The 21,202-nt window shown below is 38.1% G+C and overlaps 1 protein-coding gene across 11 annotated transcripts in view; it reads left to right on the top strand.

The window, feature by feature from the left end:
- Positions 1 to 21,202, top strand: part of MTUS1 (microtubule associated scaffold protein 1) — a 124,902-nt gene that overhangs the window by 41,388 nt on the left and 62,312 nt on the right. For 8 of the 11 annotated variants that reach the window (XM_054823458.1, XM_054823462.1, XM_054823468.1 and 5 more), the window contains 4 exons: positions 8,509 to 8,685; positions 13,215 to 13,349; positions 15,432 to 15,536; positions 16,436 to 16,483. In XM_054823458.1, the coding sequence (XP_054679433.1) occupies positions 8,509 to 8,685; positions 13,215 to 13,349; positions 15,432 to 15,536; positions 16,436 to 16,483 (465 nt within the window). The remainder of the gene's footprint in view (positions 1 to 8,508; positions 8,686 to 13,214; positions 13,350 to 15,431; positions 15,537 to 16,435; positions 16,484 to 21,202) is intronic. The other 3 variants (XM_054823466.1, XM_054823464.1, XM_054823467.1) reach the window with 2 other exon arrangements.

The following is a 21,202-nucleotide window of genomic DNA, read 5'->3' as shown; positions in this document are numbered from 1 at the left end:
CATGGTGTTGGATAGAAACACTGTGACAGTTTGTGCCACAGGAAATTTTGATTTGTGTTTGAACAGCATAAAATAGGGATATAAATGAGTTAGCTTAGGTCTAAAAATGTAAATGCCCACCGCTGTTTTTTTTCCTCTTAGTGCTGACTACAGCCTACCTATAAGCATGTAAAGGAATGGAGCTTTACCTGCAAGTTAAGATTTCTGATATGCTAATACTTCACCTACACTTCGGCCTTAAAAGTATGAAACTTCACACTGTTGTTGATGTCTTAGCCATGAGAGTTCTGTCAAGCCTTATGTGTAATTGAAACTATTTTGGCAATATGAAAGCATCAAAAATACTATTATTCTACTTACTGTTAAAGACTTCCAGAAATTAATAGAAGACATGTAAGTAATCTTTGTAACCAAAATGTCCTTCACCATCTGACATTTATTTCTGATGTTTTAGGTACCATTTTTCTCTGACTTAAGTCACTGATAACCAAGTAAAGCCCTGTGCTTTACTTATCTTTTCCATGAGTCTAGTCCAGTGGTACTCCCTCTTTTGCTTGCTGATATTTTCATAGCATTTAACTAGAGCAATGAAAGCTTGGGTAGTAGAGAAACTCACAGTCTGAATTCTGTGTTTCCTTGAAGAGTTTTGGACAAGTGAGACCTTTTCCTTATAAGAAGTTGATCATACTGAAGGACTTCTAGTGTTGTGCAACTAACTGAAGCACAGGAAAAATAAACATTTCCTATAGTATATAGGGAATTAAATTGCATTAGACTACAAAAGGTTTAGTCATACTTTGAAACACTGATTTGCTTGTTAGATCATAATTTCTAAATTCCTTCTGTTGCATTTTGGCTTGATCTTACACTTAAATGTGCAATTTGGAGAAGCTTCTGAAGTTAAAACCAGAACAGGCTGTAACAGATAAAGGCTTGTGTTTGTTATTGAGTGTTGTTGCTACATATTGCAGAAAGAAAGGCCTTTTGGATGGTAAATTTGAAACCAAATGATTTCAGTGGGTTTTCACACATATATAAACTTGGTAATTCAAGGCTTTTTGGTATAGCCTTTCACAATACAAGTGAAACAACTTGGTTTCAGCAAGTGTTCCCACAATCTTGAGTCTATGTTCTGACACTGAACCAGGAGCTAAATCAAACATAGTTACTGCAAATCACTTCTCGGCGTGTATCGTTCCTACTGTCTACCATGTGACTTTTTTAAAGTTGGATTGACATGCTGCTAAGAAGAAACAAGATATTCCGAAAGGCAAACATAACTTCTAGGTTTTCTGGCCTGCAACCGGCAGGACTTTCTCAAAATGCTGGACTGGACAGTTACTTGTAAGGGTATCCATACACTTTCTCATGAACAAATCTGAAATACACCAGAGTCTATAAGTCTTTTTATGCTTTTTTTTTTTCTTTTGCAGAACAGCCAGCTTTTTTATGGATCCTAAAAGCAGGCTCCTCATACACTAACTTATCCAACATCATTATTTGTCCTTATATTTGTCCCTGAGTCCAGATTACTTGGTTCCTTTTTCCCTTTCTTTAATACATGTGTAGTGCTTCATTACAGTAATTATAGCCTTTGTTAAAAGTGAACTTAAAGCCCCTGTATTCACCTTCAGAGGTGTGGGAAGGAGGAAACCCATACATGGGTCTCCATGGAGCATAAGGTATGTCTGTAGTATGACATAATGTTGTCTGTCATCCCTCTTTGGTCATCTTCACCCAGAGAGTGCCACTGCTTAGTGACCGTGTTTCTCATAACCAGTTCTCTTTTAATTTTTGGTATAAAGTGAGGAATAACTTACCCAATGCAGCTGAAAGGACTTTTGTCCAGGTGATCAGTTTGTGAGAGTTCAGGAAGCAGTGTTAGTTCTGAGAGCTTAGGAACCTTGCAGGTCGTCCCTTCTGCCTCTTGAGATCTCAGATTGCTTGAGCTGGACTTCCCTGCTGATGTTTCCATTCTACCTTGCCCTCGCTTCCTGGCCATTCTCAACAACAGCTTGCTGGAATCTGCCTGGAGCAGTGTGTATGTCCTTGTGCCAAGCATTGACTTCTAGCCATCTGCCCCGGGTGTTGGTAATTCAGGTACAGAGTAGTCGATTCACACTTTGAAGTCAGGAAGGAGCCATAAAATGATGCAATCTGAATTCAGTATAATCAATTTGGCTTTTGCTTTGGCTGCATATGCTAACAGAAAAACTTCCTTTGACACCTATATGCTTTTGTTACACTTCATCAACAAGGAGCTCTCACCATGGGATAGATACTACTCATGTTTTGTAAGCTTTATGTAGGGTTCAGCATAAAAACACCCATTTGGAATGAATTACTTCCTATGTAGTCTTATAAGTCAAATGGACCATGAGAAATGAGTAAAAGCAGAATATATTTTTTGCTTGAGGTAATATGAATGAATGATTTCAAAGCAAGCAGACTGATTTATCTCTGGTTTGGTAGTCTTAGGGGTGGTCCTCTGAGTTTTTTGAGGGTAGAGGAAAAAGGTGGGGGGTGGCACCTTTTGAAGATGAACTTAAATGCTCTTTATTCCAAAGTCTACAGTTTTTCCAGTATTCTGTTGACTTCCAGCTTCCAGAAGGGAGCATTTCATCCTGTCAGCTTTGTTTCTGGTGCCATCAGTGACCATATGTAGGGAATTCAAGTTTTCACAGATGTTCCCAGACTTTTTAGAGGTGACTTGTGACTAGTCACACCAGGTTTTTAATGTGTTATAGCTGTAGCAAGTAACATGATCATACTTGCAGAGGCTGATACTAACAGTCCACATGTCAATGCTGTTAGAAATGTGGGTGCATCTATAAGAATATTCTCCTTTAGGAGTGAGGTGTGCACCACTTCCCTGCAGGGGAATTTCTTGGTACCTAGTCATTTACTTGCAAGGACATGCTGGTGTGTCTTCAAATAACTCTTTACCTCTGCTGGTTAGTGCTGAATTCTCTTGGGGTGGAGATAAAGGACGAGAGAAATAGGAATCCTTGCCTTCCTGAAGAAAACTGTATTTGTGTTTTGCTACAGTGAGGTTCCTTCTTCATGCAAGGAATACATGAACTCCTGCAACAGAAAATTTAAAATATTTATAGATAACGTGGGTATAAAAGCTGCATACTATCAAAAAATTCTCAGTGCACAGCATGAAGGGGTGTGTGGTATGAACAGCTGGACAATAATGAAAAACATAATTGGATATGGTTGATGGTTTTCTTTTGCCTCAGCTTTCCTTGCAGTACGTTGATTTGACTTCTCCTTGTGCCCACTACTCCTAAATGGACAGAACTTTCTGACAGCTGCATTAAAGCTAGTGGTTGGGGTTGGTTTGTTTAAGTCAGGATGCAAACAGCTTGCAACAGTCACCTGGCAAAGCTGGAGAGGGTGAGCTTTGCCACCACTGTGCAGCTGCCCCAGGAAGCTGGTGTAAACTACCTGCTATTCGGAGACTGGCTCTGCCTTGGGTCATAGGAGATGAGAGCATGACTGTGTGGAGGTGGTCTCTCATGGAGCTGCTCTAGTTCAGCCTACAAAAGTAAAAACCTAAAGTTGAGTAAATCCAGCAGGCAGCGTGATGACAGACAGTAGTGGAGATGGGAGAGCAGGTGTGACTTCAGACTTGAGGCCAGGGAGGAGAAGAGCTGTTTCTAGGTGCTGGAGAGATGACATGCAAGGAGTTGAGCCTGAGGGAAGACTGGGAAGGGAGGAGTCTCTCTGGTTGTGGAAGGGTTTAACTGGGAGGAAGTCTGCCAAATTTCATAACTGGGCCGAATAGGAAGGGGGGAAAAAAGTGAAATTTAACAGTAGACATACATAAATGTTACTCTCTCCCTTCCTCTCCCCTGAACTGAGAACACCCCAATCACTCTTCTGACAGTGGGAGCATTTGAGAAAATGAAAAGAGTTGATTTGGTGGTTGTTAACTAATATAATGCTCTGTAACACTTATCATCAGTTTTCCAGTTTTAGTCTGGGAATGTTGAGCTGCAAGAGGAGGAACACATGAATACCTACCTGCATGGCTGCTGGCAGGCCAGTTACGTTTTTGGCACTAGCTTGCTGCTGGTTCTTTGATACCTGTGCCAAAGAGGAGTGAGCACTTTCCTAGGGATTGTAGGTGAATGGGAACAATACTGTGGAAGTCTGTGTCAGAGGGGGAACTGGATCTTGCCTTAACAGCTGATCAGAAAACAGTTTATATATTGTCCCCCAAGCAAATAAATCTCTCATGTAAATATTTCAAGATCCAACAATAACTTAACATTCCCTGTCTTTGTCCCTGTTTATGTTTAACAGTTGAGACATTAATAGCAACTTAACATAACCATGTCCTGCCTTTGGTAATTTTGGTAGTTATTTGAGACTTTAAAAGGGGGAGATAACTAGAAAGAGATTATCTGTGGATCTTTGGTAGAACTATGCTGTAACCCCTCTTTATTCCTCAAAGGAACACCGATATATGTACAGCATAATATAGTATAACTAATATTGCTGAATGGCAATTCAAGCAACCTGGGGAGCTTGCAGCCATCAGAAATGTGTTTGTATTGCTACTGCTTTACAGTGCTCAAAATAGCAACTATAAACGCTCTTACAAGTATGTTAAGATTGATTTGCTGGAAACAATACCAAAGTCCAGTTTGTCTTTCCATTATTTGCTTTCTCCTTTCAGTAGATGCCAAAAAATAGCATGTTTTCTTGAAGGTCTACTCCTCTTGCTTTATAAAGACCTTGTACTGTAGGCTTAGATTGTACTTTTTCATCATACTTAATTTTTTTTTTGAAAAGCTTAGTTGAGCACTCCTAAACTAGAGTCCTCTGGATTTTTAAACGTGTGGGGAAAAATTAGACAATCATAAGACAAAAATCCAAAATTCAACATATTCAAGAGATAAGGCAATGAAAGGCCAAACCAACTATTACTGTTAGCTTTAGGGTTAAACAAAAACAGCAACAAAAAACATCCTTCCAAAGACTTCTTTTGCACTTAGTCTGCCCTAAGTTTCTGTGTGGGAAAGGCTTCCAACCATTCATTTCCAGGAGTTGTGTAGCTCTGTGAATGCCAGTTGCTCCGTGCTCAGTTCTAGATGTGAAATATATTGATATGGTTTGAAACAGTGGACACTGTATTCACCAATTCTGAAATTCATACTCAGCTTTACAATCTACTTGGTGTCAACAAAGTCCCAAGTTCACCACTACTATGTTTGTGTTCTCAGTTTGAATTTTTTAGGCTCCAGTGCTGTTTAAAGGAAGGCTTAATTTATTCTTGACAATAACCACCATTGAAGGATTCACGTGAGAGGATGATTATTTGAGTAAGGTTATGAAATCTGACTTCAGAGCTTCTTGAAAATGAGCTTTGTTCTTTGCTTATTTCTATTCCAATACAAGAGATACTTTAACATACTTGAAGTAACGTGGTGGTTGCATAGAGACTTTTTTCTAAAGAATTGCCAACTCATTACTTCACTGTAGAGGAATGTAATATTTCTAGTATTCCACTTCAGTGACTAGATTAAATAACTGATGAAAGCCTATTACTTTGATGCTATTTCTTGTTGTCTTTATAGCAATGGTTCACTAAATATCCTGCTTTTGTGCTTGTTTCCAGTACTTTTGTTTATATACCGTATCTTCCTGCTTCTGTCTTCAAAACCTTTGCATTTTAATTCATAAAAATACTTTTGTAAAACCATTGTTGTTAATTGAAGTAACACCTAGAGTAGTTGCTTAATGATCTTGTGTCATGACTTAAATTATCCCTCGAGCTGAGCTTTTGAAAAATGTATTTGACTACTTGAGTAATTACTTTAATAGGAGTCTTACAGGAAAGTACCAAGCAGCAGCAGAACTAAGAAAAGAGCAAAGGTCATCTGTTTGACGTGCTTCTGAAACTGGACATCTTAGAGCTTGCTGTGCTCACTGAGGAGGTTTGAGTTCACAGCTGGTTTAGAGCACTGCCGTGTTTCAGCATCTGCAGAGAAGCTGGGCTGGCTGCAAGGCATATATAGGGAACGTGCTGTACGAGAAGAGACTGAGTGTTTTCATGTGTGTGTCTCCACCCCTCTTGAGTGAAAATCACTGTGAAGAAACCAGGATTTTGTTTCCTGTACCTCTTGAACTGCATGAGTGAGTCCAGCACAATAGCAATCAAGCACGCTACCCTCATCTTTAAACAATAAAACACAACTGATAAGCTCCATTTGGTCCTCTAGCTGCCTTTTGAAATGTAAAGCTTTAACTTACTAAGTCATACAAACTTAACATGCAGTGTTTGTGCAGTGGCCCTTTTTGTTTGTTTGTTTTTTGGAGGGTAACACCTTCTTTTGCTGAGAGGCTATTTAGAAAAGGAATTTTTGACTGATCTGGATTAACTACTTTTCTGGTATGTTGATCCATTAATGAAACAAGCTTTTAGAAAACAATGTGGAAAGTTTTGGAAAGCTGTTAGATTTGTTGTATGAAATTCACATGTCACAGAATTTTTTTTTGGTCAATCACACAAATAATTTCAGGTATGTTGTCTGGAGTGCTGTGTTTCAGAGGTGTTTTCAATCAGTGTGAGCTTGTGGTTTGTGGTGTACTCATAGCATGGCAAAGGTTGGATGCTCTTTAGCAAGTTGGATATATTAAAGTGTCCATTGCTGTAACTTACAAAAAATTCTAAAATATGACTGATAATTTTGTCTCAGAGATTTAATACCAGGCTACAACCTGGTATGACTATAAAGCTGTATACAGAATCACAGTTCTGCATAGTAGTGCCAAACAAGTAGTAAAAGTGTACCTCTGAAGAGAGGTCTGACGTAAAGCATGTTTAATGACTCATTGAAGTCTGTGTATTATATTCAGTGACCAGTATTATATAATATCCTAATGCATGTTTAGTATATGTTGTATGTAGGGTTTTTCTTTTGTTACTGAGTTGATCTGAAGTGAGGCAAACAGCTTGGACGTACCTTCCTGTACTAGTGCTGTCCTGGTTTTGTGTACTTGATGCAGGATATTTTGAGACAAGTTATCTAATCCTGTCACACCACCTACTGTTGAAAAGCAGGCATTGGGCATAAATGTTTTTCTTGCCTACATCTTAATGTAATCCCTTTAATGTCATGCTTTCTTGGTCTTAGTACAAATCGATGGTTTCTTGGTTGCTGGTAAGTGTGGAGATCCTGCAGCAAAATTGATGTTGAATAAAGTGGAATTACTAGCTAATTTTGTCATATTTCAACAGTCTTTTACATAGCTTAAGCAAAATTGAAATGTGGTTTATAGTGACAGAAATAAAGGGAAGGGTATTCCCTTTAAATAGAAACTTGATTGTTGTAAGTAAAGTCTGTAACACTGTAGTCATCCCTTCAAGTAAGATAAAATGTGTCTGTCAGATTTGAAAATTGCAATGACATCAGAAGTTAAGATATTTTGTGAAATATATTTTGTTATAATAAATAACAAAATATTTTTTAAAAAATATTTGTCTGTTTTCCATATCTCTGGTTTTGTACAAAAATGAAAACCTCTTTTCTATAGTTATTCAGAGAACTGTATAAAGATCTTGACATCAGAGCTGACAGGAGTCAACTCAGTGCTAGAAAGACAAGTCTGTGTGTCCCTAACTTCCTTTGGGCCGTTATAGTTTTAACCTGGGTGCACGTTTTTCGGAAATAACCTAAAAGCTTAATTTAACTCAAATTTTCTTGCAGAAAGTGTAGTTGCTTTGTTAGTACTACAAGAGTAAGCTCTTGTCTGAGGATTGCACACCTGTCTCCTACATAGATACTCTTCCTATTTGATTAACTTAACTACTGGGCATTTGTAATCAACAAGCTCAAATGAAAACAGCAATTAATACAAAAATGTGTCTGCACCAGTTGTCCATTAAGAACGTGGTTCCAGGGAGTGCTCTCTAACTAGTTCTGCAAAACTAGTTAGTTTTCAGTATATTATGTGAGTACAACGCAATTTGATACTCTTGTGCAGTGTTTGTCCTTGAAAGGGTATTATCTTTTAGAGTGCTCTGTCAAATGTGGGGGGGAAGGGGAGTTGGGGAGGGGAGGAAACAAGCTCTGTTTTGGGGGCAAGAACAAACAAAAGAATTTTTCTTGGATTGTCTTTGAGCCAGAGGTTGTATTTTTATGGGATTGCCAGTACAGCTAACCATAATACAGAGGTAGGAGAATTCTAGAAAGACTCCTCGTGCCTGCAAATGTCTGCCTTGAAGGCTAGTCTGTAAAGCTCTTGACTTGTTCCTGAGGTCAGTATGCAGGTAAAACAGGATCCTTTACATCCTTAGAAATGTGTTTCTGCATTACAGAAAATTTTTTTCTATATCAATATGAGGTAGATTAAGCCTTTTTATATGTATTTTAATGTATAAATATTTTTGCTTCTAGGTATGTACATAGAAGAGGCAATTGTTTAAGCTTCTTTCCAACTCTTTTTGTTCTTTTCTTTCACTCCCCCTTCCCCCTCAATTGATGTGTATAGGATCTTCGCCAAGAGAGAAGCATGCCTCTCTGAAAAATTCCCCAGCCTCCTGGGCTAGCTCCAGTAAACTGCTTGCCAAATCCAAAGTGCCTGTCAAAAGATCAGTGCTTGAGAGAACACCTAGCATCTCATCAGTCAGCAGCACTCAGAGTGAGCGAAGTATTTTCAGCAGTAATTGTAAGTATCCATCAGGGTTATGGGTTTTAACTGATAGCCAGCATCAAGTGCTTGTTGAAAAGAATCCCCTTGAAGGGGACTCCTGTCAGACAAAGGCTGGTGTGTTAATTCTCATTGTACAACTTACTAGTAGCTCCAGGTCTTGCTCTTTTTGCCTCTTAATTTACAGCTTTCCTTCTTGAGACCTGCCACCTGAAGGAGCTTTGAGCCTTGGATTTTGGTTCGATGAGTAGAGGTTTCAGTACAGCTCCTCTTTCATCCTGAAACATTACAAAACCAGTGGGGGGTCTTTAGCAAAAGTTTCCTTGTGTTTACATATAGTGTAAAAAGAAGTAAGTCTGAAAGATGTGAATGGATTACCAGTAATAATATTTGAACAATATAGGAATAGGTTTTTGATATGAAGTGCTCTTTTTGAACTAGATTATATCTCCTTTCAGAGTTTTAAGACAAAATGTATAGATGAGATCAAAAGCAGGTAAGTGAAATTGCTTCTAGAAGGTAAAACTTTGCATGTGTAGACTCCTTCAATTTCTAAGGAATTCTAATTTCTGTAAACATTGGTGTATCACCTGAACCAAATCCATCCCAATTAAAACATCTTGATTAAAACTAAGGAGAAAAATAACAGAACTAGCTTTGATTTGAAGCTCTGCAAAGGATCTGTACCAGCAATTGTAGGGGTTTTAGGGGCAAAAATACGAAGGAAAAAACATGTAACTGACTGTCAGACATACTAGTGTTCCCAGCTATATATATTCAAATGAGTACATTCAGATATTCTGTTACTATCGCATCATCTGTTATATCTTAGAGACTGGGCAAAGGCCTTTCCTTTGTGCCAGATGTCATTTAAATCTGTCTTCAGTGGATTGAAAAAGAGAACAGTGATTTAACATACCTCTATAGCTTATGTATGCGCATATGTATAAATATATAACTAAATTTTCGCTTGTTCTTTTTTTTCCCCCCTGTAGTACCTTCATTAAAAACCTAAGACCTAACATATTCCTCAAAGAAATAAGAGTATGTGTTATAAAATATGCAGTGCTTGTTCCTGTGTAATCAGGTCGGTTCGGTTACTGTGACAGCCATGTTGACTTTTGCTGTTCAGGTTTAGGACTGTATCTGGAATTCCTAAGCAGCTTTGTCCTCTCTTTGTTTTACTCCCTCATGTAACAAAGGAAAGGGTCATCGCTTCATAACAAAGACGTGTATTCAGATTAAGTATCAAACAGATGACTCCTCATTTAGCCTGATTCGCTAGCTGATTTAATCGGTTTTGTCCACTGCCTTCAAGCTTACAATTTTTTCCACTCCGATTCACGAAGAGCAAGCAAGAGCAATATGAGAGGTTGAACATGGCTGCAGTCTCTTTGGCTTTAAGCTTGCTTTGATCCTTTTTAAATGACTATACCAGGAGGACTCCGCAGTTGCACAGAAACTAATTTTTCTCCTATTATTTTCATCAATTCTACACTAACACCACCGACTGACTCAGGAAGCCAGTATGATATTACCTTACTGACATTGCTGGTAGTGGGATCTTACAGCTTTTGTATTATTCCTTTGTTAGCCACGTTTACTGGGAAAAGAAGTAGGTCGTATTCCTTTTTATTTCTATTTTAAAGCATGTATTTTGTTTTGTGGAGGTTGGTAAATATATGCAATGTTTTGACTTGCTGATTTTCTGTGAGATTATTTTTCTTTAGTTAATTTCTTACACTTGATGAGAACGTTTTATGCCTGATGGTCAGGTTTTGTGAGTATAATGAGTTTAGGTTACATGTAATTAATATGTTAGTAAAGTGAAGTTTTTATGACTGAATCAAATGGGAAAGAACTAATGAAATTACTTTGTACTCTAATAGTAAGTGCAATGCTGTTCTTGTTTTTTATTCTTTCATGTACTCTACTAGACAATTATGTCAGGGAAAAAAACCCTGTGTTTGTAAACCTAAAATGTTCTTATTAGATTGGTGGGACACACAAAGATCAAGATAGGAGGCTTATGCTGTGAATGTCATGAAATTTACAAAACTGTTGTGGTCCTGTCAACAGCATTAAATTGATAAAGTTGCTTGGCTTGTTTTGCTTAAGGAGTTTGCCTTGGGTTAGTGGAGGGAAAAAAAAAAGGCAAAAGAGTTTCTCCTGCTGTGTCAGCTCAGCCCTTTGTTATGGGATGTCCTTGGATTGGTAGTTTCCCGTGGCAGCATTAGGATGTTTTTTTGTCTAACGAGCACTTGAGTTTTATAATTCTTTTCTCTAAAGACTTACTATTTGAGAAGTTTGGAAATCATGAAGTTTGAAATGCTGTTGTTAATAAAAGCCTATTTTGCATGTAAGCTGACAGTTTGCGCATTGAAAAATTGAATTTTTAGCAATAATCTTCTCGATTTCAGTGCTGAGCTGAAAACCTTGTCATTTGAACGTACTGAAATGTTTAAACTCTGAGGATATGAACAAGAAACTAAATTTGAATTGCATTAGAGTGATTGCATATAAAGGAAATAGTGTTTCAGAAGTTAAAAAGCTGATCCTAGCAACTGACCTGGAGCTGCATTTCTGTACAGTCAATACTTTGCTAAAATTCTTCTAATGAGTTTTTAAACACTTTAGATCTAAGCTCGGGTGAGATCACTTCATATTGTCCATCTTTCATCAAGATTGCGGTGGCTACTCCTAATTTTATGAATAACCATCTTTGAACTGTACAGTGACCAAACTTTGCAAATTAGCCTTTTTTTTTCTGCATGCATCCTGATTAGCTGCCTCCAGAGCTTCTAACAGGACAAACCAGTGCCCAAACTAGTCCTCTACCAGAAGTGCGCTCACTTACCCAAAGTGTAACTTCATGGCATGCTTCCAATTTAGAAGAAAGTAGTACAGCCGCTTGTAGGCAATTGTTAGCTGCTTGCAGTGAACTCTGAGCAAAAAATCCTTAATTTAGTGATTTACAGAAAAAGTTAAGGATTGTTTCATGCCTCCTACTTTACTAAAATTGGTTTGAATCATCTGATGTTGATCAGGATCAGATTCCTGTAGAATAACTGTATTGTTGATGTGTTATGCAAATTGTTCCTTGTGCATAATTGTTTTTTTTCCAAACATTTAGCTTTTGTCCCTTTAGAGAGGCTCCAACTTTCTTTATTTAAAAAAAGAGGAGGACTTCATTGCATATGTTCCTAAAAGGGGAAAGCAGTTCTATCCCTGTTTCTGTGGTTGAAAATGTATTGATTACTGGCCAAAAAGCATCTTTTTGAAGTAGTTAACTTGGTTTAGGCAAGTGCATTTAAAGACACTAAAACAATCTCAAGAATACATGTTCCATCTTTCAATGAACAGTATTAGATATGTAGTTCATGGTACCTTCAAAGAAAAAAATGGCCTCATTAAAACACTAATCCGAGGCAAACCTGATATTATATGACACCTGGCCGTTTTTTTCTTTAAAGGACTAGAGGAAAAAGCAACAGTGTGACAAACTATTCCAGTGTGACTTAGTTTTCACTTGTAAATGCAATGTCAATTTCTTTCTCTTTAATGTGTCAGGATACATAATTTTTTAGTATGTAAACCAAAGTGTACTCAATCTATACTTATTTTAGAAGTATTTTCATGTTTTTTCTGGAAAAATAACACAATTCTTTCCGTAAATTTCAGGGGTTTTTTGTTGCAAGGAAAAAACTTTCATTGTGACAATAAGCCCAAACTTCTCTCAAGTTGTTTTGAAATAGACCCAAATTGGGAAAGGCAGGACAACAAGCAATTAACTAACAGGGTAGATAGAACAAAATATCTTCTGTGGTATCTACCCTGTTTTGCAGACAGCATTTTGCTGTATGACTTCAGTGCTCTCGGGGCAGGGGGCAGTCTTTGAAGGTCTGCTATTACTGAGGAGGTCGCTGTTATAAACAGAGACTACAGGAACCTTTCTTAAAACTTGCTTGGTAGCAGGTAATGCAGCTGGGCTCACACATGTTTTTAGTGCCCCACAAAGAGGATGGAAGGGGCACGGAGTCCGCTGGTGGTGCATGTATCATGTCATTGAAACAGTGCGCTCAGCTCAAACGAGAGAGGACGGGGAAGGTGTTCCATGAGAAAGTTGTCTGAGTTTTATTCAGTTTTTATTTTTTTTTAACGGTCAATTCTGTGGCCAGAATGTCTCTTGTGTGCTGATGATGCTTTTTCTTTGCTTAAACAGAAATATATTCTGCATTGGCTTTCTTCAGTAAGATCAGACTTCTAGTTATGCATCTTCATCCATATACTTTTATGTATGTCCCCCTCTTATGCATAGTTGAAAGCTGTATGTCTAGTTCTGAGAAGTGTTTGTAACAGTCATGTACTGATGTGTTACAGCTCATCAGTCTGTTTGTACTGAAGGTACCAGAGCTGGTCATAATACCTTTATTGCAACTCGTGTTTCTTTTGACTTTAGCTTCAGGTAAAACAAGCTCGTTTTAGGATTTAATTTTCCCTGAACTAGATACTACCTAGAGTGAATTCTTTGTTGTTCTGTGTTGCAGCTGCAAGTGCCACGGTCATAATCAAGAATGGAGAATGGCCTTCAAAACCAGCCTGCCAGAATGGTACTTTGGGATCTGTCCCTTTGAAAGCAGTACCAAGACCAAGATTACACTCGCTGAAGTCAACTCCAAAAGGTATATGGGTCTGCCTGTAGATATAGAGTGAAACTATAGTTACTACTGTTATGGTACCTTACCTTTTGCAGTTGGCTGCCTCCCTGAAGCAGCGTTTATTAAACAGTGGGCTTGGAAAATAGTGCGAGGAAGTAAAATCACATCAGTGGTGCTTCAAGTTTTGTAAGCATTCATAGGAAGGCTAAAATGTCTTTTGTATTGTTGTAACTGATTGGGCTATTTAGGCAAATGCGGAGGAGGTCTGCATGGTGATATGGCTAAGGCTTGCATGGCACAGGAACTAAATGCACTTTCCTATGTGGCAGGTGTCATCCCGTGGGGTTTATGTTGTTTTAATAAGAGTTCTGTCACAAAGATCAGGCACAGACTCTGTGGCTGCTGGTGATCTGCAGGGTAGACCTACCGTGAATTTATCCCCATTCTATGGTTGTCCTCGTTCTCATGCAGACTTTGCATTATCTTTACCCCTTTCAGGACAGAAAAGACCTTGGGGGATGGGGATTTCTTTTTTTTTTTAATTAAGATCTTATTAGATGAAGTATCTTCTTTCATATATGGATGACATTGTCCTGCCTTTCTAAGGGAAGAGTCCCAGAAACAACTTAGCTGTTCATCCTGCTTTTTCTTGATATTCTTCTTACTGACTGAAGTGGAAGCAGAGGTTTGCTCTAACTTTTAATGGAGATAAGACAGTTGTGCTTGATCATCTGGTCCTAAAGAAAACATTAATTTAAATGTACTTTCTGGTTTTGTATTGCAGTATTCTAGTTCCTATTTGAGCTAGGACCCCTGGATCAGCCAACAGTGCTTCTCCACTCAAGCCACAAACAGCAGTTGACAGCTCATTCTCTGTCCAAAATTAAAGACATAATGGGAGCAGATAAATAAGCTTGCTGTCTCTGTCTCCTAAATCCTAGTTATAATCAGCTTGCTTCTGACCATCTTTGTGGTGAACTGGTTATTGTAATTGGATAAACCTAATTAAATACTATGCTCCTGCTTTAGGCTTAAGTTTTAAGCTGGTATCTGACATAATTGAGAATAAATAGAAGGCATGCCTGCCAAATGTCACGCTATAATGACATGCTTTATAACAGTAAACAGCGAAAAGAAACAGAATTTGCCACAAACTGTAAATCACTTTGAAACAAACACAAATTATATCTCTGTCTGACAAGCCGATGCTTTATTTTGGGGTCCAACATGTGTGGCACAACTGTGCATTACCTAACATCTTCAGTGACCTGGGCTCTAGAAGTGTGCCTCCAGCATCTGCGGGACCAGTGTGGCCAGAAGAAGCTGATGTTCCCCCCTTGGCTTGGTGTCACTTGGGCTGCTCTGTCTTTTGGGGCCTTCCTAGTTCAAGAGGGTTGTTTTGAAACTGAATAGTCAACTGGAGACTTAAGAAGATGGTTAGGGTCTCTGAAGACATGATATGTGAGGAGAGGTTGAGGGAGTTGAGCTGGCATAGTCAGGTGAAAAGGAGAGTGAGGGGATACTGTAACAGTCTGCAATAACTGGAAAAGAACAGCTACGAAGGTGATGGTGCCAAACTGTTCTCAGTGGAACCAGATGATGTGGCAATGAGAAATGATTGCAAATTGTGGAGTGGGAGATGCAGTGCTGCCCAGCGGGGCCGTAGAGCCTCCCTTTCTGGAGGTTTGCAAGGCATGGCTAGATAAAAGCACGGTCAACTGATCTCATCTTGGTGGTGGCCCTGTGCTGAGTGGGAGGCTGGACAGCTGGCTTCTGGAGGTCCCTTTCAGCCAATGTTTCCATAGCTGTCTTGTATTTGCTGCTGTTTTGAGACTTAAATAATTTAATCTTAGTGCTAATGTGAAATCTTTACTAATGTTCTTGTCTGCTTAGAAGCTTTATTAAAACCATCTTTTTATTTCTTCCAGTGTGAGTTCTGGTAAAGCAATGTTAAGTATAGCTTAAATTTTCTAGAAGTTGTCTCTTTTTGTGTTTGTTAGAGTACGTTTGTGCATCTTGTACTTAACTGTAAATACGTAATGTTAGGCATGTCTTTAATTGCTGCCACAGTTGTACTTCAAACCTCATCTAAGCTTCTACTTCTAGGAGCCAAGGCCAGGTCTACTTCACTGAACCAGTGCATACCAAAATCGTCTGGACCACTGCACTCAGCAAGGAAAGTCAATGAGGCTAGAGGTAATCAGCTGTTGGGTAAAGTCAATTTTTCACTGGTATTCTTGAATCCCTCTGTCTTGAGAAAGACCAGCTATCCTCTGACTTCAGAGTAATTGAGGTGGTCAGTCTGCTCTTCTTCCTTGTAGTTCATAGTATTGGAGACCTGGCTCTGCAGAGTGTTCCTTATGTATTTGTTTTATCTGGGGGGAAAAAAATCAGGGCATTCATTGTCTGCTATCTGCTTGAAACTTGTATCCCATGAGGACCCAGAATACTTGATAATGTCTTTTAAATGATGTTCTGTCATTTGCTTACAAGTTTGCATAATTACAAGACACAACTCAGACTAGATTTCCCAACTTCTGCACATAAGTTTTGCACTTATATCTAGCAGTCTGAAAGAGTGCTTTCATTTAAGTAATATCCTTCAAAATAATGAAGTTCTTAGGTCAGTTTTCACATGACTCTAAAACAATACAGTGAAGGTAGATTAACCTTTCATTTATATCTAACTTGATTGGTAGCACACTTGAGAGCGCTTTTAATTTATACCTCCTTTATACAAATAAAATAACTGGAGCATATAGGTGGAAAAAAGTTACCATGATGCTGGTATAGACGACTGGTTTTTATTATCTGTGGTCTTCTATGAATGAGGAAAATGAAATGGTGCTGCCTGGCTTAAATGAAGTATGATAATTGTAATGGGGAAAAAAAAATGTTTTGCTTATTGGGAATCTATCATGAATTTTCCAGACAGTTTAACCTTATAATGCTAAATCTTGCTGTTGAACCAGCCATTGCAAGAAATAAAACTGAAATTGTGGAATTTGAGGAGCTTATGTGGAAAGAATTTTTAAAAAAGCACACCCACTACTGCCCCTTAGTGGCTTGAAGTGTGATTCTCTTTTTTGTCTCTTCTCTGAACATCATAGGTACTCCTGGAAGAAGTGGACACCAAAGCCTATCTTGTTCGGGTTTTGGTGAGTTTTCTGAATGCATTTTTACATATTCTGTGGTGCCACTTAAATTTTTAATTATATTAGTATATTAGTTCCTTTTTTTGGAAGAACAATTTTGCAATGGTAATATCATAAACCATCACTGATTCCAGTTTCAAGGGATATGGAGAAAAGTCTTGGGTGTTTTTCTACTTACTGTCTTCTGGCTACCTAGCTCTTAGAATATGCAGTCTGTGCTATCTGTCACACTCTGTTTCCGGTGAAGCATAAGGAGGTTTTAACTGTAACAAAAAAAAGTATAACAATGAAACTTGGATATAGTTTTTGCTGTTTGACTACAGTGAGGTAAGTAATGATTAAAACTCCTGTGTTGTGGCTTTAAAAAAAAAACATAATAGAAGAGTCATGCAGAATAACAGATTTTCCTGGAAGGTCTGTGGTAGATACCCCTTTGGTGTCAGCTCTCTGTGCATCACTGCAGACTGCACTTGAATAAGAATTTGAAATTATCTGAATGTGTTAATGTGTATGTCTGCTTGTATGGCAAGGGGAGGAATGACAGCTGATTAAGTGGCAGATGGCATTCCAAAATCTGGCAGAGTTTTAAGGACTTCATACTGGGTTTGTTTTTTAGTGTTTATGCCAGTCAGGCCACCTGGTGCTAGTTTCTATCTGCCAGGAAATAGAAAAGTCTTCACATGATGTTTCCACTTGCAGCAATTTCCAGGTCTTTTCAAGAGAGTTGGCAATCCAAATTAGTTTCCTGAGCATCAGTGTGTATTTGCTGAATTAAAAGCTGCTTGTCATTAATTACTTACTGAAAAGTCCTTTTTGAAAGATAGTGGGGATCACTGGAAAGCCCTGTGTCCTCCAAGTGAATAGCAGATGTCTTTCTGAAAGAGGTGCTGTAGCCAAGCAGATGTTATAAATGTGAGTCTGGAATTACTGGGTAAATCAGTTCTGACCTGTAACTCTGGTACTGTGGCAGTATGTTTTTAATTTCCTCTAGTTCTAATGTGAGTCTAATGCTTTTGCCTTTTACTCCCTTGTGTCAAATGCCTGCGTGTTAATCATGACCAAGTTCCTTGCCTGTTATCTGCTGTTTAGAGTCAGGGCTCCTGTCATACAGCAAGCATAAGACTTTTTGCAAAGTGCTTGTTCTGTTTGTTGCTTTTATTGATAATTGGCTGAACTACTGTTAATTTAGGTATAGCTCGACTCTGAGTTTCATCAGCTCATATGTGGTCCTTTTATCTAGGAGTGTAGACAATGATACAGCCAGCAACATTACGTCTTGATTAGCTCAGTTGAGAAACTCGTGATAAGCAATAGTCTATTTCTGGACTAGAAAAATAAAATAAAATTCCTCTTCTACTTGCTTATGATAGTCTTAAAATAGAACTTTTCCCTAAATTTAGCATGGCACTTTCTCTGTATTTTCCAGGCAGAAAATTAATTGATGCTCCCTCCCCTTTTTACTAGCTTGATATAATTTTTCTCATGATTCATCTTTTCCAACCTAATAAAGAATGTAGCCACATAGCCTTGAAGTATTATATTGAAAGCTGTATAAACATGGCTATAAACTCCAAATTGGCTGTAATATTTAGTGATTATCAAATGCTGTTTAGCATCATACTTTCACCAGTTGAATAGTTGTATTTCAGTGTTTCTCTTATTAAACCTGAACTGTTTCCTGTGCTGAGTCAGCTTCTAAAATTGGATGATACGTTAGACTTTCAAGTTAATACGTTTCTAACTTATACAGAGCATTGGTATAATTTCCCATTTATAGATGCAAAACTTTCTGATGGAGTATTTTGCTTTTTTAAGATTTTTTTTTCCCCATCTTCACAGTTGCAGATAGTTCTTCCAACAGAATAAAAAGATTGTGTGGATGTTCTGCAGTACAATGTCTTGTATTTTAAGAAAAGACAAATGATCTTTTTTTTAAATGAACTGAAATAATGCCAGCTGGTACCAAGTAGAATGGGGCCCACTTTTTTTTGTGGCCTTGGTATTACAGTGAAGCTTTGTTCTAGTGATTTTTAACTAGCTAAAGCTTTTGTTCTTTCAGTGCCATAGTTAACTCTACAGTTTTAGCCTCATTCAGTGAGGAGGTCCAACTCCACTTCTGGTTCTTGCCCATGTGCTCTGTCTGAAGAGTCAGGACTAGTTTCTTGAGGCAGGACTCTGGTTATAAATTTATTACCATACTAATGCATTAATTGTCTGGTTGAGGTTTTTAGTGTTGCTTTTAGCATTACTTCAAGGATGGAAAAATAGCAAGCATTTCTAGGATATGATCTCTGTTCTCTGACTGTTTGTCCTCTTTATCCATTTTCTATTCATTTAGAGCAATGATGTGAAGCCGGACACAACATACTGTTAGTATGCCTGTAAAATTGGAGAGACTCACGTATTTGCGGCTGTTTATTCCTTGTTCGTGTTAAAACATTCACAAGGCTCTTTTTTGTGAATTCTGTGTTTTTCATGGATGATATTCCAGTGGATCAAGTAATTTCTACAAGTTCTGTGGCATATTGCTTCAGCACTGGCTTTGCTGCTTTGGCAAAATTACCTTCTTGGGCATAATATGTTTTGTTACACTTCTTAACTTGCTAACTTATGTTATGATGAACTTGTGCACTTACTGTAATATCTTAATGTCTTAATGTAAATAAGACTAAAAATGTTGCCTCTCATGAGACAGAATTTTGAATTGGATGCAAAGCTGCCTCTAAAAACGTGTGAAGTTAGTGCTCTTTCCTTTGTTTCTCCAGTTCTCCCTGTAGAAACAGTGACCTATTCCTAATACGTGTGCAGTATATTAGTGCAGTGTGTATATGCAGTGGATATTCAAGTCTCATGTCTCCATTGTTGACTAAAGATTAAGGATAAATTACAATAATTCCTGGTACTACGTGAGCTAAGCAAAAGCAAATATCCTTTTTGGCAGTTCCAAAGGAAAAGCTACCACTTTGGGAATAAAGCATGCAAATATTTATTGGAAGGTTTTATCCTGTTGTTCAGTCACCCTGAAAGGGACCTATGGTGTATTATGGATAACAAGTTGTGCTTACGCTTGTGACACAACACTGTTGCCGGGAAAGCTAGGGCAATTGCTGGATACCCATAAAGTATTATCAAGTAAGAACTGTATGATTTATGTCATCTCTGTCTGTACTATGGCAGAGCATGCATAGTCAGTTACTGAAGGCTATGGAAGCCATGAAAATCAAAGAAGCTTCATCCAAAGGCGGCACACGCTCAATCATGAAAGATGGTAATCTGTTGTCTTAACCTCTTTGAAAAGAGGTTAAAAGACTGCTTGTTTTAATCATCTGTAAGAAAAATATAACTCTGGGGGAGGGAATAACTTCAGTCAGGTGGCTTATTGCAAAAGGGAGTAGTAGTCCTGATCAAGCTCAAATGGAAAAATAAGGTCTAAATGTAACAGTCTGTGAAGCTGTCTCTTGGAAAAGGTTGTTAAAGGTGGATGCTGGCATCTCACTCAAACTCTTATGTTGGGATAGGATGCTTTCACTAACACAATACTCTGGTTCAAACAAAAGTTGATGGAGGCATACTTTAAGGTTCAGTTAACACCGCTTTCTTTCATGCTCTTAGTCATCACTGTTGAAAATCAGAGGAAACAGAGGGTAAACATCTCTTCTTATATTGTAGATTTCCTTTCAGTGTCTGGAAAACAAGGCATTAATGTACATCTCACTGTGCTTGTGCTTTTTTAACAGCAGCAAAAAAAATCATACCCTGGAGGTATTTAAAACACATGTAGATGTGGTGCTTGGGGACATGGTGTAGTGGTAGACTTGCAAGTGCTAGGTTAATTGTTGGACTTGATGATCTTAAGGGTCTTCTCCAACTAAAATGATTCTATGTTTTAAAATCTGTCATGATACTATATGAAAATGTGTAAACTTCCTTTAAAAATTGGGAAGATTATGATTCTGAGAGCTGATTAACATCTTTGAGTGTCCAATGCCTAGGTGGTCTTTCATTTAGTTGACCATCAGTAGTCTTCAGTATGGTATAGCAAGTTACCTTACTGATGACAGATATCTTCTTTCATATCTGCTCAAAATGGTTTGTTGGGGTTTTTGGGAGGGGAGGGGGTGTTTTTGTTGTTTACAAAGGTTTTTTGCAAGTTGTGGAAGAAACTGTGCAAGCAGTGTTCTTGTTGTGCGGAGACTTGAAAAGATCCTCATGCATATGTGAACCTAAGTGCTCATATGGTTGGTCATAGAGCAGGTAGGACTGGGGAACTTGCCCAAGCTATAAAAACAAGGCAGGAAAGATGGCAATTCTACCATAGGTCATGGTGCTAGCAACATGCAGAAAACAGAACAAAGTGCTTCTGTTTCAGCACTTTGAGCATTCTTTTTTGTTGGCTTTATTAAAAGTGAAAACCAAGATACATTTTTCCTGCTGTATAATGTAAACGTTATTAGGATTGTTACTAGAGAATATAGACAGATATTACTTGATTTTCTTGAGTACTCAATTTTGCAGACGTAAGGTCAAGTGTAAAATTAATCTTCTTCAGTTCGGAAGGCTGTCCATTCATATAAAAAAATTCCAGAGGTCTTAAACTGTGTTTTAAAAAAAAGAAACAAAACCCCCTCAAGTCTCCCAACAATTCTGATAGAGAGTACATATTGTAGAGCTCTAAATGGCAGTTTTCAAACAAACTATTTTGGTATCATCTAAACAGTAATT

Source organism: Grus americana, chromosome 4 (assembly GCF_028858705.1).
Source record: "Grus americana isolate bGruAme1 chromosome 4, bGruAme1.mat, whole genome shotgun sequence".
Taxonomy (NCBI): Eukaryota; Metazoa; Chordata; class Aves; order Gruiformes; family Gruidae; genus Grus; species Grus americana.
Note: the sequence above shows the minus strand (reverse complement) of the source record. Positions and strands in the feature narration are given on the sequence as shown.